The sequence below is a fragment of the Ceratotherium simum genome, chromosome 12 (assembly GCF_057802395.1).
Source record: "Ceratotherium simum simum isolate JZ-2026a chromosome 12, ASM5780239v1, whole genome shotgun sequence".
NCBI lineage: Eukaryota > Metazoa > Chordata > Mammalia > Perissodactyla > Rhinocerotidae > Ceratotherium > Ceratotherium simum.
The window spans coordinates 11,388,697-11,405,699 of record NC_141911.1 but is presented as its reverse complement, the minus strand read 5'-3'; the positions used below and the strand labels follow the sequence as shown (position 1 = coordinate 11,405,699).

The 17,003-nt window shown below is 48.8% G+C and overlaps 1 protein-coding gene across 2 annotated transcripts in view; it reads left to right on the top strand.

Annotated features, from left to right (window-relative positions):
- FAM167A (family with sequence similarity 167 member A) overlaps positions 1–13,313 on the top strand; it is a 41,896-nt gene extending 28,583 nt beyond the window's left edge. For both annotated transcript variants that reach the window (XM_004433514.3, XM_087437395.1), the window contains one exon: positions 10,038–13,313. In XM_004433514.3, coding sequence (XP_004433571.1) covers positions 10,038–10,301 — 264 coding nt within the window. In that variant the 3' untranslated portion in view covers positions 10,302–13,313. The remainder of the gene's footprint in view (positions 1–10,037) is intronic.
- Positions 13,314–17,003: the final 3,690 nt, after the last annotated feature.

Here is a 17,003-nt window from a genome sequence, read left to right as displayed (position 1 = left end):
TCCACAAGCACAGCAAATACTCTGCTGAGATGGGTTCTTAGTTTACCCCAGGACCGTAGCCTACTGTGAGGCCCCTCCAGTAGATGAAGCCCAGACCATCTGTTCTTCCTAAGGAGGCAGGTTCCAGGGTAATGGAGTGTGAAATGACTTTACAGAGCAAAATGGCCTCAATCAATCCTGGAAAGTGAGGCAGAGAATAGATTTGCTTCACCTCCTTTTGGAGGCACGGGCGGGAATCTATATATAGAAACTACTGGTGGACGGGAGCCCTAATTACTCACACAAGACCCAAGTCCACAGAGTGCTCGTCCCATAGCAGCTCTCCCTCACTCTTGGTCAGTGGAATTACTCCCTCTCTCTTGGTCCGCTAGTGTTACTGGCTGGTTTGGGGCTCACTCAGCATCAGATGTGCAAGTGCCACTCCATCAGTTTCCAAACTGGGAAGCCCAGAACCCAAGACAAGTCTACAAGTCCCAACATCGGTGCTCCAGGTGTCTTCTGAGGGCTCTCCAAGGATGCCAGGGCACCTCAGCACCCTTTATTCCCATCTGACAACTGCCCTGGCCAAAGCTGATCTCCAGGTACTCACTTAATGAAGCGCAGTCCTTGCCTGGGGCGGTTAGTACTTCCTGCAGGTGGAAGTTCAGAAGGCAATGCAAGAGCAGGCAGACAGTCCCCATCAGGGGAGTCTTCTCTCTGTCCGCTGTCTCGCCCAGAGACACCCCTGCAGGGCATGCTGGTTTGGAGAGGTGAAGGAGCCAGCCCTCCCTGCAGTCTTGCAGGGGGCCCAGCAGGAATAGCCGTGCCGTGGGCCCCACTCCAGTAGCCTGGCATGAGCAGCACAGTCCTGGGACTGGCTGTTGGCCCAACAAGGCTCCTGCGTGCTGTCCAGGGCAGTGGCAGGGAAGTTAGGGAAGGCCCTGGCTCCACCCTGGGGACCTGGACCTCATCCTGTGCCAGCCCTGCCTGGGAGGGTCCCCTGCCTCCATTTCAAATCCTGAGGTGCTTTGGCATTACTAGCTTTGTGATTCACTTGGTGGTGGAGATGCTAATACTGCCCTACCAACCCCACCAGCCGTGCTTGGGAAAGTGCAAAGAGTGACACAGGTATCAGGTGTACGTAATCACTCAGGAAGTATGTGCGAAGCGTGGGTTGGTGACTAGCTCTGCTCCAGGCACTGTTGGGGAGCAAGGAAGAATCATACAGGGCCTCCGCACCCAAGAACTCCTATAACCTAGAAAGAGAGATGAGAATGTCATATGGGAAGTAACAACAAAAATTGAATGCTTAGCTCTGTGGTTCTGATCATGAAGAAGGATAAAGTGGAACTAATATATATGGAACCCCATGTCCTGTACCAAATGTCTTAGATATGTTTTATTTAATTCTCAGACTGGTTATTATTACTATACCCATTTCACAAATGAGGAAATTGAGGCTCAGACAGCTTGAGCAACTTGCCCAGAGTCATACCACCAGTGGGTGGTGGAGAGGGACCTTGAACCCACGAGCTGATGCTCTGCTCATCCTACTCACTGGATCTCCACAGGCCTGGAGGGCAGCTAGGGTAGAAAAGTCAGGAATGGTTTTCCCAAGATCGTCCCAGCTGTGGAAAATCAAGACCTGGCTCTGGGGAGCTATTCATTCATTCATTTGTTTGTTCATTCAACAAATGGCTTCTGGGATCCAGAGCTATGCACCAGGCACAAGGATGGGCCTGGTGAGCACACAGTCTTGATCTCTCCTTGGTGTTTGACCATCTGGTGGGGAGACGGATGAATGAACAAACACAATGCTGTGTGTAGGTGCTGTGGGAGGAGGCACCCATAGTAGGGGTGTCACTCAACCTGCAAGGATCGAGGGCAAAGGCTAAGCTGGGCCTGAAGAATGGTGGGGTGGGAAGAGTGGTTCTAGGGGAGGGGACAAAGACCCAATGCGGCTGCCCTGGGGGGCGAGCGGCTCAGAATGGGAGAGCGAGGCTCAAGAGAATAGGAGAGCCAGGAGGCCTGGCTGTACCTTTGAAAGGTTTGAAGAAGGGGAGAGACATGCCCATCAGCCTCTTGAGTGTAGGACCAAGTGCAGAGTGGGAGGGGAGGCAGAGAGGAGGCCAGCCAGGAGGCCAAGGTGTGGGGCGAGAGGTAACTGTGGTTACCTCTATGCTAATGCAGGCCTGTCTTTCCAGGCCTGTCTCTCCTGCTCTTGCTTTCGTGCACAGAATTCCTTCCTTGGGTGTACAGTTTTCTGGCCCCCCTCACATCTGGCATGCAGCTTATGAGGTGTGGGGGTGATCAGCATCCCCTTCCACAAAGCGCCCAAAGCCACTCATCTAGTCAGAGCCTGAACTGGGACTGTGTCTTAGTCTGTTCAGGCTGCTACAACAAAATGCCCCAGGCTAGGTGGCTTAAACTTCGGACGGTTAATTTTTACAGTCTGGAGGCTAGAAGTCTGGGTACCAGCATGGTCAGGAGAGGGCCCTCTTCCGGGTTGCAGACCCCTCACTGTGTCCTCATGTGGTGGAAGGGGCGAGGGAGCTCTCAGGGCCTCTTTTATAAGGGCACTAATCCCGTCCTGAGGGATCCACCCTCATGCCCTAAGCACCTCTCAAAGGCCCAGCCTTCTAATACCATCATATCGAGGGTTGGGATTTCAAAATATGAATTTTGGGGGGACACAAACATTCAGACCCTAGCCGATTAGAACCCAGAGCCTCTGAGGGCAGATCTGGGGGCCCTTAGAATGGATCAGTCAGTCCTTCCCAAAGGCCAGCCTTACCTGTGACAATGGCGGTTAGGCCTAGGACCTTCCAAGCTTGAAAATCAAAAATCTTATGACATATGTAGAGCTTGACACATCCGAGGGGTTCCAAGGGGAGCACAAGAGCCCCTCGGAGGAGCCCAGCCAGACAGACGAGTCATCTCCTGTGGAGGGGATGGAAGCCAGGGTGCCCTCTCGCCCACCCACACCCTAGGCCAGGGGCATCCAAGAGAACCCAGAACCAGCCTGGCACCTGCCCCGGCCCAAGGCCAGAGGTTACAGAGCGTGTGGCAGCTGTGAGTGTGGCCTCTGCTGCCAGGAGCAGTGGCCTGCTGCCTCCAGAGTAGAGACCTCCGAGAAACACGTTCCAGCCTCCACCTGAGTCTTCCCCTGGAAGTTGTTCCCCTGTTGAGTCTTCTCCAACAGCTTCCCCTGGAAATCAATTCACAAACACAGTTTGGTTTCTAGAAGTGTTTGAAAAAAATTTTTTACATTTTTCCCAGAATCTAAAGTTGCCATCCAGCAACACGCTTCAGTGACACCACTCGCTTTCTTTCCTAATAGCATTATTCTGGCTCTTTCTCAGAGACCAAACCCAAGATCAAATAATGAATAATATTTTATCCAGGCTTCTAATCAGTATTATGTTCCTATGCAACACTGATTAAAGCAATAAGCTGGACCTTTCAGTTAAGTTAAATAAATCCTGTGACAGGTTACAAAAACTATTTCCAAGATTTAAGAATTACGTCTCGTAGAGAATAGATCATGTTCTGTCCCTTCACGCACAGCTGAGAAAATGGCCAGGATTTGATACCCAGTCTCGCTTCAACATCAGTCAGAGATCATTGTAGTTGTTGGGCTGGGATAGCTTAGATACGAGCCTCAGAAATAGGGACTAGACAAAACGTCTTGATCACCTTGGGATTTTTTCTGTCTGCCTGGATCTGTGCTAATTAGGACGCTCTGCAATTCTGCTCGTTTTTTCACCTCTGGTTGGTCCTGAGGCACTGGGATTTCTCTGGGGCAAGCTTTAAAGATGCATTCTGAAATCTCTGCCCCAAATATGCTTTCAGATTTTCACAGGGTCGTGTCTCAAGCCACTGTCACTGTCTTATTTTTTCTCCAAACTGAGAGAATAGAAGCTTTCACAGGCAGAATTCTCCAGAAAATGAAGAACTAGAGAATAGAAACAAAGCAGGTCATGATAGGGTTCCAGGGAAGACTTTTGTTGGGAAGAGGAGGATCTGTCTGACAGCCCCTACGTCTGCACTCATTTTAGGAGGCAGGAGCTGCAGTGGTTAAATGTGGCACCTTCAGAAGAGTCGCTCCTTGTGCTCCTGATGGTCTGATATTTACATGTCCTTTGTTTTTTTTTAACTCCTAAAATCTTCAGGACATTTTTGACCTGTAGATATCAGACTCAAGGAAGCAGTCAAGCAGATCCCATTGGCAAGTAGGAATAAAGGCATCTGCTTCCCTGGAAAGCCAAGAAATCATTCAGTGTTTTCGATGGAGCAAGTGAGCACAGAGCACGTGGGCAAAGGGTGCTGAGGAAAGAAGCCAATTCTCCAGATTTCCACAAAAATGGTGCTTATCCCCAATGCTGCAGGGGTCATGGGCAAAGAACAGAATGCTCTCTCCCCTTGCCAGTTGCCCCTCCTTCCATGGCTACCGCTCCTCTCACCCTCCTCGGAGAGGCCTTCAACCTCCCAGGCCACTCTGCCTTCTTCAGGATCTGGTCAGTTCCCAGTGCCACCCAAGTTAAAGAATGCATCACGCAGACGGGTCCCTGACTGTCCAGGACGGGCCCCCAGTCACCCACGCCTGCAGCCAGACTTGCTGCAGTAGAGTGACCAACCATCCCTATTTGCCCAGGACTGAAGCGCTTTCCAAGACATGGGACTTTGGGGGCTAAAACCAGGAAGGTCCTGGGCAACCCGAGTTGGGGTGATCACTTCAAAGTTGCAGCTTTTGTTGTTGTTTTTTAATTGTGGTAAAATACACATAACATAAAATTTACCATTTTAACCATTTTTCAATGTACAATTCGTTAAGTAGATTCACATCACCACCATCCATCTCCAGAACTCTTTCATCTTCCCAAACTGGAACTCTGTGCCCATTAAACAATTTCCCACTCCCCCTCCCCCTGACCCTGGCAACTACCATTCTACTTCCTGTCTCTGTGAGTTTGACTCCTCTAGGTGCCTCATATAAGTGGAATCATACAGTGTTTGTCCTTTTGTGACTGGCTTATTTCACTTAGCATAATGTCCTCAAGGATCATCCATGTTGTAGCATGTGTCGGAATTTCCTTCCTTTTTAAGGCTGAATAATATTCCATTGTATGTGTATACCACATTGTTTATCCACTCATCCATCCATGGACACTTGTGTTGCTTCCACCTTTTGGCTATTGTGAATAATGCTATGAACATGGGTGTATGAGTATCTGTTTGAGGCCCTGATTACAGTTCTTGTGGGTATACACCCACAAGTGGGATTGCTGGGTCACATGGTAATACTGTGTTTAATTTTTTGAGGAACTGCCATACTGTTCTCCACATCATTTTAAAGCAGCCTTTGTTTTTATTGCACCGGGCCTGGAGGGAGGAGTCAGCCCCTCTTCTAACTCCCCAGGAGATCACTAGCGCCCCATGAGACTTGCCTAAAGAGACCTCACAGCAAATCCCTACACACTTATAGTACCTGTTTCTGTCCTCTGAGTTTCCTTGGCTGGCCATCCTCCCGGTTTCCTCTCTTGCTCCTTCCCCCACGGCCTCACTATGTCCTCTCCCCCAGGGCCCTTACCACCCCCTCATCTCACCAGGCAAAGCTGAAGAAATCTCCTCCTCCTCTTGCAGGGCAGTTTAATTACCACCTTGAGTTACTTAATCCCACTCTTGAGGATTCACCTTCTACCTTAAGAAAGAACTGGGCTCTCCCAAGAGGCATTCTTGTCTGACTCAAAGAAACAACCAAACTCAAAGAAACAAACTACAGCCAAGTGTAGACCACAAGCACAGCTATTGCATCAGGGCCACCGATCATCTGCCACCCCCCTCATGTGCTTCTCACCCCGTGGGAACACACCCTTCCCCACAATGCGCCGAGTCTCCCCTCTCACCAGTACTCTGCCCTAATTACAGGGTTGCTGGAATTACAGGCCACACCTCTGAGAACCTGCAAATGCTTTTATCCTGCAGGGGCAACAGGCCACCCTGGGAGGCGGGATTGGAAATCCGCACGTCCTACAGTTGAGCCTTGGCCAAGGAGAGCATTAAGCCCATGTTGGTGGGGCCAGGTCTTAGGGCCAGTGTCTCTGCCTCTTTAATAAAAGCTTAAAACTGGGAGGCCCTGGCCGGGTTCCACATTCTGAACCTTGGCCTGGAGAGAAAGAACTTAAACAGTGAACTTCTTCCCTTTATTTGACCAGCATTGTTCAGCTTATATGGTGTATTACTTATTATCTAGCTTGCTTCTCACAGTCCTTGGATGAGGCCTTTTCAGTAGATGAAGAGACAGAAGTTCAAGGAGCGTGAGTGACTTGCCCAAAGCCACACAGCTGGTGAGGTGACATTCTCCTTGAACTCACATTCTAACTCCAGAGCAATGGATTTCCCACTTCTGCTGCCTCGGGGACCCATCCCACCTCCAGGAAGATAGGAGCCATGGAGAGGACACCAGCTCTGGGCTGTTGGGCCCCAGGTGTGGTCCAAGTGCCACCAGCACAGGCTAGTCTGATCCTGGACAGTTCTTTAACTTCTCTGGGTTGGTTTCCTTGTCTGTGAAACAGATCAAAATACCTGTCATCTAGAGTTCTGGGAGACTCAGTGAAATAAGGTATGTAAAATGCATCTGATAATATGTGGTAGAAGATGCGGGTGTGTTGTCATTGCCACTCGAATGCCTGCATGGCAGAGAAGAGAGAAAAAGGAAGGAGGAGCTCCGTGCCCGGCCTAGACGCTGCTCTCTGTAACTGTACCCGCATCGCAGCCTCTGCACCTTCCACAGGAACTGCCGTTCTTCTGACTTACTCTAAATAGGCTCAGAGAAGACATATGTTCATTAAAAATTTTTGAAAAGGTTTAATTTATAAAAAGCCTCTTAACTGTATGAACCTTAAGGAAATTGTGCTAAGTGAAATAAGCCAGGCACAAAAAGACAAATACTGTGGATTCCACTTATAGGAGGTACCTAGAGTAGTCAAATTCATAGAGACAGAGAGTGGAATGGTGGTTGGTAGGGGCTGGGGGAAGGAAGAATGGGGAGTTAGTGTTTAATGGGGAGAGAGTTTTAGTTTTGCAAGATGAAAAAAGGGAATGGATGGTGGTGATGGTTGCACAACAATGTGAATGTACTTAATGCCACTGAACTGTACACTTAAAAATGGTTAAGATGGTAAATTTTATGTGTATTTTATCACAACTGAAAAAGAAATTCTGGAGGGAAAAAAAGCCTCTTAGCCCTGCACATTTTGCTCAGGTTTCTTTGGAGCCTGTGAGAACTCGTTGCTATATGGATTTGGTTTGATTACAGCGGAGTTACCTTTTAAGTGAAGATTCAGCTTAGGGTTTAAGCTGTGTGGCCCACAGAGGAGGTGAGAATAGGGTCAACACTGCCAGTTTTCCTTGTAGTGCTGGAACAAACACCATTTCTTTGAGCATCAGATGAAGTAGTTGAGTCAGGGGTCATAACAAAATATATATGCCAAGTGATTCCTAGGGCAGGATGCTCACATTGTGAGATGCTCTCAGAACAAAGGCCTGCTGAGGAAGCAGTGGGGTCCCAGCCCACTCCTCATGTTCCCTTGGGGCACAAACAAGTAGAATGACCAGAATTGCCATCCCTGTTGAAAGTGTGGCTTTACATCTCTTCTTTTGCTTACGTAGAGTTGAATGCCTCCAACAAGGGGTGTGAGAGGTAGCTCCACCGGGGTGGCCTTTGTCCAGTCAAAGGAAACTGGACAGATGCCCCACTTTCACTCCTTTTAGCTGACTCTGATGAGTGTTAAACTCTAGATTGTTCTCTGACTTTTGACCGGATCTATCAGCCATAGAAAAATAGACCCTCCCCCCACTAGGTACCCACCGCAGGCCACATCTCACAGATAGTCCCAAACACCTGCTCAGACCTGAAATTCTCCAACTTTAGAGGATCTTTGCAGACCTGAGATCCAATTCCTGATACCACAGTTCAGATCTAAGCCATAGAGTTCCTAGCTTTCCAAAGAGATCTATCCTCAAATTACAGAATACTCTGAAGAGAAGCGGTTTGAGCAAACCCCCCAGAAGACCACATTAAAGAAAGAAATGGGTGTGAGCTGCACTGTCTTTCAGACAAATTTGACCCTCATCTCCTTCAGAAGGGCTTAGGCAGCACCTATCCCAGTTCCAGGCATGACCAGGGGCTCCAAATAAATGAATGAATGACCACCTGCCCTGTGGCTAGCCCAGCATCATTAATTTGGCGCTATTGTAGATCAATAGACTTTCTGATGCCAATAAATTTGCATTGTTATGCTCAAGAACTGAGAAGTAAACTAATGAACGGGAGGCTATGAACTTTAATCCCAATTTTGCCATTAAATACTTTGCTGATCCCCAGCAAGAATTTCTGATTTTTCTCATCTATAAAATCAGGAGAAAAGAGATCTGTGGAAGCACATAAAAAAATAAGAGAGAAAAGAGAACAAAGAAATGCTTCCTAGTGAAGCTGCGTATTTTTTTCCCCTGCAATGCACTCCATTCCAAACCTGAACAGGGGAAGGGTGAGAACATTTGCATTCATTTGCATAACCACAGGTGGGTCCCTCTGGAGTCTCATGGTTGATTTTTCTAAATCAGTTTGGCTCCAAGCATCAGGTGAATGACATGATTGAGCGTGAAGACGCAAAAATACTAAAACAACCACTCGCAAGCCTAGGCAGAGTAAACGGTGAGAAGGAATTAGACCTCTTGTCATGTAGGAGCGGCTGGTGTCCTGTCTTAGTGTTGTTGGAAAATGCTCTGCACTAGGAGCCTGAAGAGATCTCATGAGCTCCCATCCCGGTCTCTGCCATCGCACAACTGGGAAACTAAGCAACTCATTGAAACTCTTCCAGCTTGTAAAACACTCAACCAAACTGCCCTGCTGGTAACTCCAGGCTGGCTGTTCAGTTCCAACAAGATTAACATGAAGATGAATTTTGGAAACTAAATGTTAGACCAGGTGAGGAGTTATTCTCACATACCTTCTTCAATAGGAAACACTGAGGCCCTAAAAATATTATGAACCTTCTAGTAGGTCACTGAGCACAGAACTAGCTCCATACCCCACACTCCAGCTCTACCCGAAGAGGCAGAAGAACTTAGTTGTCGGTAGTTTGGGTTCCCAATCCCAGCTCTGCCATTTATGAGCTTTGTAACTTGACACAGTGACTTACTTTGCTGTGCCTCTGCCTCTTCATCTCTAAATTGTGGATGATGATGGTAATATTACTTCACAGAGTTGTAGTGAAGATTAACTTGGGTGTTAATATACCCTGTTATGGACTGAATGTTTGTGTGCCCCAAAAGTCACATGTTGAAGCTCTAACCCCCAATGTGATGGTATTTGGAGGTGGAGCCTTTGGGAGGTGATTAGATTTTGAGGTCATGAGGGTGGCCCCCGTGATGGGATTAGTGTCCTTATAAAAAGAGAAAGAGAGACTAGAGCTTTCTCTCTCCATCCTGTGAGGACACAGCCAGAAGGTGGCCATCAGCAAGCCAGGAAGAAGGTCTTTACTAGGAACTGAATCAGCCTTGAATGTGGACTTCCTGACCTCCAGAACTGTGAAAAATAAATATCTATTGTTTAAGCCACCCAGTCTATGGTATTTTGTATGGCAACCCCAATCACATTTCCTCCTTCCCGCCCAGAGGTAACCATGCTTCTGAATTTAGCATTTATCATTCCTATGCATACTTTATGCGCTTACTCCATGTGTACACAATGAGACTGAGCTGGAAATACCTTAAAGCCAGGACTGACATGCACCTCTTCCAGAGGATTTAGACATAGTATCTGGCCTAGCACAAAGTATAGTTTGGCAAGCACGTCCTCATTTGTCATCTCTCTATGTGTGTCTTTTCACCTCTTTGAGCTGAGAACGTGCTAATATCTCCAGGTGGACCAGTTGATGATACAAGCGATTAATTAGGTCTCCTATTAACGGGTCTGTGCTTGTCAGCGACTATGAGGGGTGCTGTAGCCCCCCTCACGCAGCTTGGTGCTGATGCCTCCCCCTCCTGCCTTCCAGACGGAGATGCGGCTTCAGGACCAGCAGCTGGCCAGACAGCTCATGCGCCTGCGCAGTGACATCAACAAGCTGAAGATAGAGCAGACCTGCGACCTCCACAGGAGGATGCTCAACGATGCCACCTACGAACTGGAGGAACGGGATGAGCTGTCCGACCTCTTCTGCGACTCCCCGCTTGCCTCCTCCTTCAGTCTGTCCACGCCACTCAAGCTCATTGGAGTCACCAAGATGAACATCAACTCCCGGAGGTTCTCTCTCTGCTGAGAAGCCCTAGAAGGGGGCAGAAAAACCAGAAGAGAGAGTTTGGGAGGCAGGGAGAGGGTGTGGGAAGGGTGTTGAGGCCAAGTTACCCCAAGTGGGTCTCCCCATAGGCGAGACCTGTGAACCGTGGGCCCCCAGGACCTGTCGGCAGGTGCTTTCTTGGGGCCCCCAGCTATGGATCCCAACATCCCATGACTGGCTCTTGCTTAACACCCAAAGAGTTCTGCCGAAGGGCCCCTCCACCCAGATGTTCAGTGAGACCTGGGTTCCCAGCACGACACGTCACAGTCCTCCCCTCAGTGCTCTATATTCCTGTTTCCCAGAATCACTGGTGCTATGAACTGGGATCCCAAATGGGGCCCCCCAAAAACTGTGATTCTTGCAGAAAGCTTCCCCAAGGGTACTGAGCCCCCAAGGGGGAGGTGATCAGATATGTCAGACATGCCCATCTCCCTGTTACTGTCCTCTAAGTACTGGCTCAAATTCACCCTAAATGGGTGACTCAGCCACCTTGACAGGGACCCACAAGGAAAGGAATAACCAAGTGCAGCTTGGGGACGCAGGCCCCACAGCCAGCAGGCGGTGCCCTGGTGAGCGTGAGGTCCAGGCTGTGGTCAGTCTTCGACCTTGGCACTATAGGTGGCATGTAAATGGTTTCTGTTTCTGGTGTGTGCCAGGACACACCAGGGTAGCGTGGGTGCAGCAAGCACAGATGCCCTCTGTTGCCTGCCCTGGCCACGTATACCAATCCCAATCTCGAAAGAGCACCTCTGCCGCCACCCCACAGCCCTGGGGGAGTGCCTGGGAGACCACTGGTGACTGAACTAGGCAGATCCGTCAGTGGGTTTCCCATAACAGGATCCCCCTTGGGGGCCAGCAGAGGCCTCCTGGTGGATTCCAGCGGTGTCACCCACATCACCTTCTTGCCCTCCCCAGAAGGACTCGAGGGAGCGAAGAAGCTCACCCTAAGCCTCCTCTGAGATTCTGGGCCTGACTTAAAGGACTAATTTTAATTGAATCAGACTGTTACTAATCTGTTGCTAACTTGTTAATAACTGTTTGATTTTTGTCCAAATGGTGAACCAGTTGGGTAGGTCAAGTACAGAGATTCAGGATTTGGTTTCAAAAGTTTCTTCCTAACAACAAGTGTGAAGATCAGCATGTGAGGACTGAGGCCTCAATAGGCTAGGGAAGTTAACCTGGTAGAAGACCACGTGGCAGGGGATTCCCCGGCAGCTGGGGGGTTTGACCTTTGACATCATCTAGTCGAGCCCTCTCATTCATAAAGGAGTATAGTGAAGCCATGGAAGGAAAATGACTTCCCTGAGGTTCCACAGCTCTTTGTTGGCTATAGAATGTTGATGTGTTGAATCATTATTAATAATGCCTAGACAGATCATGTATCAATGAACTTGAACCCCAAAGATTGCCCTACTTCTTTGCCAAATCCACAAACTGCCAGCCCCTCTACTCTCCACCTCATTCAGCCCCCATGCACACCTCCCACTTTGCAATTCAGAATATTGGGATCAGAGTCAGAGCAATGCCTAGACAGTGGACCCACAGCACATGTATCAACAATCCCGATTCCGTATAGGAAGTGAGGTGTCCTACTGCTCTGCCTTCATGCTTCATCTTCCTGTATAATCTCATTGGGTCCCATGCACACTCACACTCACAGACACGTACACACACACACTCCATGACCCACACTGGGAAAGGTTGCTTTTCTTTTGTGGGCCAGGAGTAGGAGGATGCAGATGAATGGTTCCTAGTTAGAAAAGAACTGGTCTCTTCCTTGTGATTTCAAAGAACCAGAGGGTTTATGCTTCCTTCAAAGAAAATATAACCACATAGCCAAGATTTGTTTTCAGCCTGACTCTGAGCAGTGACAGAAGTCTGAGGCCCAAGGGACTCTTCCACGGAGAAGACCTCGGAGGAAGGCCAGGGCTATTCCCCCTCAGGCAGGAAAGGAGGGAGATTTTCTCTACCCTGCAATGTCCCTCCTCAGGGATTAGGTACAGGCACTGCCAAGTCCTACAGAAGCAGTCCTGCGAGGCTTCTTCCAGACGAGTCCTCAAGGTCGTGGGATATCAGGCTGGCCTATTACACACACTCACCACTCACTGTATAGAGACACACGTACACATACCCAGACCCTCACAGGAAAGCTCATTCTATATTCTGAAGAAAATGCCAAACTGATTTTTTTTTTCTTTCTGGAAATTATTACAGTAACTGAAAAAGTTGGATTCAACTAAAGCTGAGTGATTTAGTTAAATTTTGTCAACCCTATTGAACTGGAATCAACTGGGCAATTTAGTTGCTCAGTTAACCGAATGCTTCTTTCCTTTCTTTGTTCTCTGAGAGGAAACTGAAGTCAAGGCACCCTTTTTTGGATAGGTTAGATGTCTCGACTCTTTTGCTTAGTTCATCCCAAGAGAATTTTCTTTTGGGATAAAGAAGGAGGAGAAGGAGGAGGGGATCTGAGGAGAGCAGTAGAGGGGAAAGATAGGTGTGTTTTCTTACTCGTTGTCCAGTGTCTGTTAGCTCCCTTGTCTCCACAGTGAACACAGACAACTAACCAAGCCGATTCAGCCTTGTGAAGCCCCTGCCTTGTGTGGTGAAGAGCTGTCTGTGAGTGAGCCGCAACCTAACCTGCGTCGCCTGCTCCCCAGGGCGACCTTCTGGCTTACCACGTGTATACAGTACTGTTTCCAGTTTTACTCATTGTCTACCCGTCTCTCTGTCATCCCCAAGGACCCCTGGGTATAAAACATGAAGTCTCCATTGACACTGCAGCGTGCGGTGATGTCTGAGGCCTTCATGGGCTCGGCAGTGATCCCAGAGGCCTGGAGAGCTGGGCAGGCTTGAGATGCCCTGACCAGCCCCTGGCCTCATCCCTGTAGCAATACCAAGTGCTATTACATAATCGATGGACAGTTTATAATTTTATTTTTTATGATTATTTGTTTCTATATTGCTGTTAGAAAAAGTGAAATAAAAATGTTTCAAAAGAAGATATCTATATAAAGAGGAGAAGTTTGCTTCCTTTTACCTTGTTCCTGTTATAGCTCATACAGGACCAAGCACTTAACTGAAAGGAAGAGAGAGGGAGAGAGAGGGAGAGAGAGGGAGAGAGAGGGAGAGAGAGAGAGAGAGAGAGAGAGAGAGAGGAGAGAGGGAGAGAGAGGGAGAGAGAGGGAGAGGGAGGGAGAGGGAGGGAGAAGGAGTGGGAGGGAGAGGGAGAGGGAGGAGGGTAGGAGGAGAGGAAAGAGAGGAAGAAGAGGAAGGGAAGAGAAGGGAAGGGAAGGCTTGATCATTCAACCCTCAAATGTAGATGTGGGAGGAAGGAAGAGATTCACCCTAATCCCTCTTCTTCCTTTCTCGAGCCTTCGGCCAAGGAGGGCTGCTTGGTGCTGGTTGCCATCAGGAGCTTCCCTGCGGGGGCTAAGTGAGCTCAAGATGCAGAGTGAAGAGACGCAGGCATTATTGCTGTAAATCCATTCTCTCCTACGGTAGCCCCTTCCAAAGGTGACTCTGACTGGATTCAGAATGTTTGGGTCAAACTCAGAGCAATGCCTGGACAGTGGACCAACAGGACATGTATTTCAAATCACAGTTCCATCCTGGAAGTATGGCACTTAGCATTACTGCACTCTGAGGGGATCTTGTGCCTTAAACTTTTTCAGCCTCTTGCAGCAGCAGCCCTCAAAATCCAGCCTGCCTGAGGATCCCCTGGGCACCTGCTGCCAATGCCTATTCCCAGGAAAACCCCTGGGCTCCACCTCAGGGATTCGCTGTGTAGCTCTGGCACGGGGCCCAGGAACCTGCCCCAGGAGACTGACACGGTGGGTCATAGACCCTTCCAGAAATCTTCAAAAGGACAAAGCAGGCAAGGGAAGGCATTGTTTTGAATGCTCCTATCAGTGTTATCAGGAGACGCCTATGTCAGAGCATCAAAACGGTTGTTAGAAATCCCATTTCGTGGAAGAACAGCTAAAGAGAAGCTCTCTAGCAGTCCCTTGAGATTATATCACCTGCCTACGCCAAGAGGATGCGCGACTAGGATCTGTTTCGTACAAAGAGCACACAGCATAAATTGGACGTGTGGACTCTGGGTTGTGAGGTGAGGGGCAGAGTGGGCACTTGGAAACCCGCCATCACCATTGGCCGTGTGGTTCAGAGGGACTGAAGAAGCACTGGGCCTTACCACCCCTGCAGACGGGACCACACATACACTTTTTTAGACCAAAAGGACACTGCTCTAATTTGTCCTCCAAACAAATAATTTTAAGTGCCACAGAGAAGAAAAAATGCAACAACAGCCTCATGTGTGGGAGGCGGCTGCTTTTACCACCTCGTCAGGGAAGGCTTCTCTGAGAAGGTGCTGTTTCAGCTGAAACTGCAGCCACACGAAGATCAGGAAAAAGAGTGTTCCGGATAGATAAACAAGAGCCCAGATTCTGGGGCAGGAAGGAGCGTGGTCTGTAGCGCAGCCAGAGTGCAGAGGTGCGGTGGGAGGGGAGCTGCAGAGACGGGCCGATCATGTCAGCCTCATAGGTCAGAGTAAGGAGTCTGGGTTTTATTTGGGTTGTGTGTGAAGTGTTTTGAGGTTTTTGAGCAGGGGAGTGATATATGATCTGATTTGAATGTTAGCAAGACCCATGTAAAAACTAAGGCGGGAGTGGGTCAGAAGTGGAGTCCACAGAGGAATTAGGAGGCGGTTACAATAGACGTGAGAATGACATGGATGCGGATAGCAGTGGTGGAGGGGGTCACATATGGTCTGATTTGGGATTTACGTTGGGATGTACTTTGGAGGTAAAGCCAACGGGACACACTGATAGCTTGGATATAGAGTGGGAAGGAAATGGAGGAATTAAGGATGGCCCTCTGGCCAGCAGCTGGATGGAGAGGGGGGCCATTTACTGAGACGGAGAGAGTTTGAGGGGAGCATGCTTGGGGGAAGACGGGCGGCATCAATGGTTCTGTTTCAGCCATGTTGCATTTTCATGTGTATTAGACATCCAAGTGAGGGTGAGGAGGTGCTTGGATGTAAGGACCTGGACTTCAGGGAAAGGCCGACGTTGGAGACATATATTTGGGAGTCTGGATTTGGGGGTCTGGATGATATTAAAAGCACCATACCTGGATAAACTCCTCTCGGAAGAGAGTGTAGACATAAAAGGGACTCCAACATCTAAAGGCCTGATAAAGGAGGAGGGACCGTCAGAGGAGACTGAGAAAGAAGACCTAGTAAAGCAGAGGAAAAACCAGATGAGAGGTGTCAGGAGCCTTAAAGAAGAGAAGAGAGTCGTCAGCATCAAATGCTGCTGAGAAATCGAGGAGGAAGTGGACAGAGATAACAGTGGCTTCAGCACAATGGAGACCATGTAGTCATTTATCACAGTGGTAATAGCCATTGTAGTCCAGGGGTGAGGACAGAAGTCCCGTTGTGTGGGGTTGAGGGGCAAACGGGAAGTGAAGAAATGAAGGCAGCAAAGAGAGCCCACTCTTTCAAGTGTTTGCCACCAGGGAGCAGAGAAACAGGAGCTGGACAAAGACATAAAGACAAGAAAATGATGTTTTGTTTTCTTGAGACAACATAAAATAAATGTATAATAAAGTAGCATTGTATATTAACAATGTATAATAATAAAAATATACAATAAAGGTGTTGGCGTCTAAGATATGCCAATGGGAATAATCTGTCAGAGAGGCAGAATTTGATGGTGCGGGAGAGAGGAGAGGGTAATTACAGTGAAGTTCTTGAGGAAGAGAGGGCCCTGGAGCCAGAGCATAAGTGGGGAGGTTGGGCTGCACGAAAAGCAAGGAGCCTTCTTCCACTGAAGCAAGAGGGAAGGCAGGGGGTCGGCTGAAGATGTGCGAGTTAGGGAAATCCCTGGTGGGAAGAGGAGGAGAGTCCTGCTGGATCCTTCCTATTTTCTCTATGAAATAGGAGAGTGACTTGTAGGCAGTGGAATATCAGAGGTTTGAGGAGAAAGAAGTTTTGAAATAATGATCTCATGTTAATTTATTAGGAAGGGGTAGTCGAATCTTCCCACGGTGTTGGCTCCCCATCTGAGGCTTGTGGTCATACAGGTGAATGTGGTTGAATGATTTTTTTCTCCAGCAATGGTTAGCTGTCCCAGTGCAGACACAGGCCAGGCAGAGAGCAGAGAGGGGATGTGCCAGGCAGGGCCACCGGAGAAGGAGGAAGGCAAAAGTTAAAGTGTTTTGCAAAGGAGCAATCATAGTGTTGGACCAAGGAATCCAAGCGGAGTGAGGAGGAAAGAGGGGACATGGGGATGGGTGTGACAGCAGTGCTAGAGCACTGGGGTCTGTGGGTGGAGGTCTCAGTGCCATCTGGGCACTGCCGGCATGAGAGTCCAGAGAAAGAGAGAGTGCGTAGAAGGTGACGATCAGAGTACTGGGGGAGTGGAAGTGACATTTAGAGACGCTGCAGCTTTGTCATTCAGAGACACACCCTGATGGTACATTCACTGCCCAGTGGCCCCAGCCAAGTGTGTGCCTCATAGACTAGTGACATCAGTCAAAACTGTGGCTGCCAGGGCCTCCCGCAGATCTTATCTATCTTATTTAGAAAGGCGTTTGAACTCGGTTGACAACATTCTCTTTGGCTTCTCAGCAAGAACAGAAGCATCTCCCCCTTCCTAATTCTTTCCGTCAGCAACCTAAAGT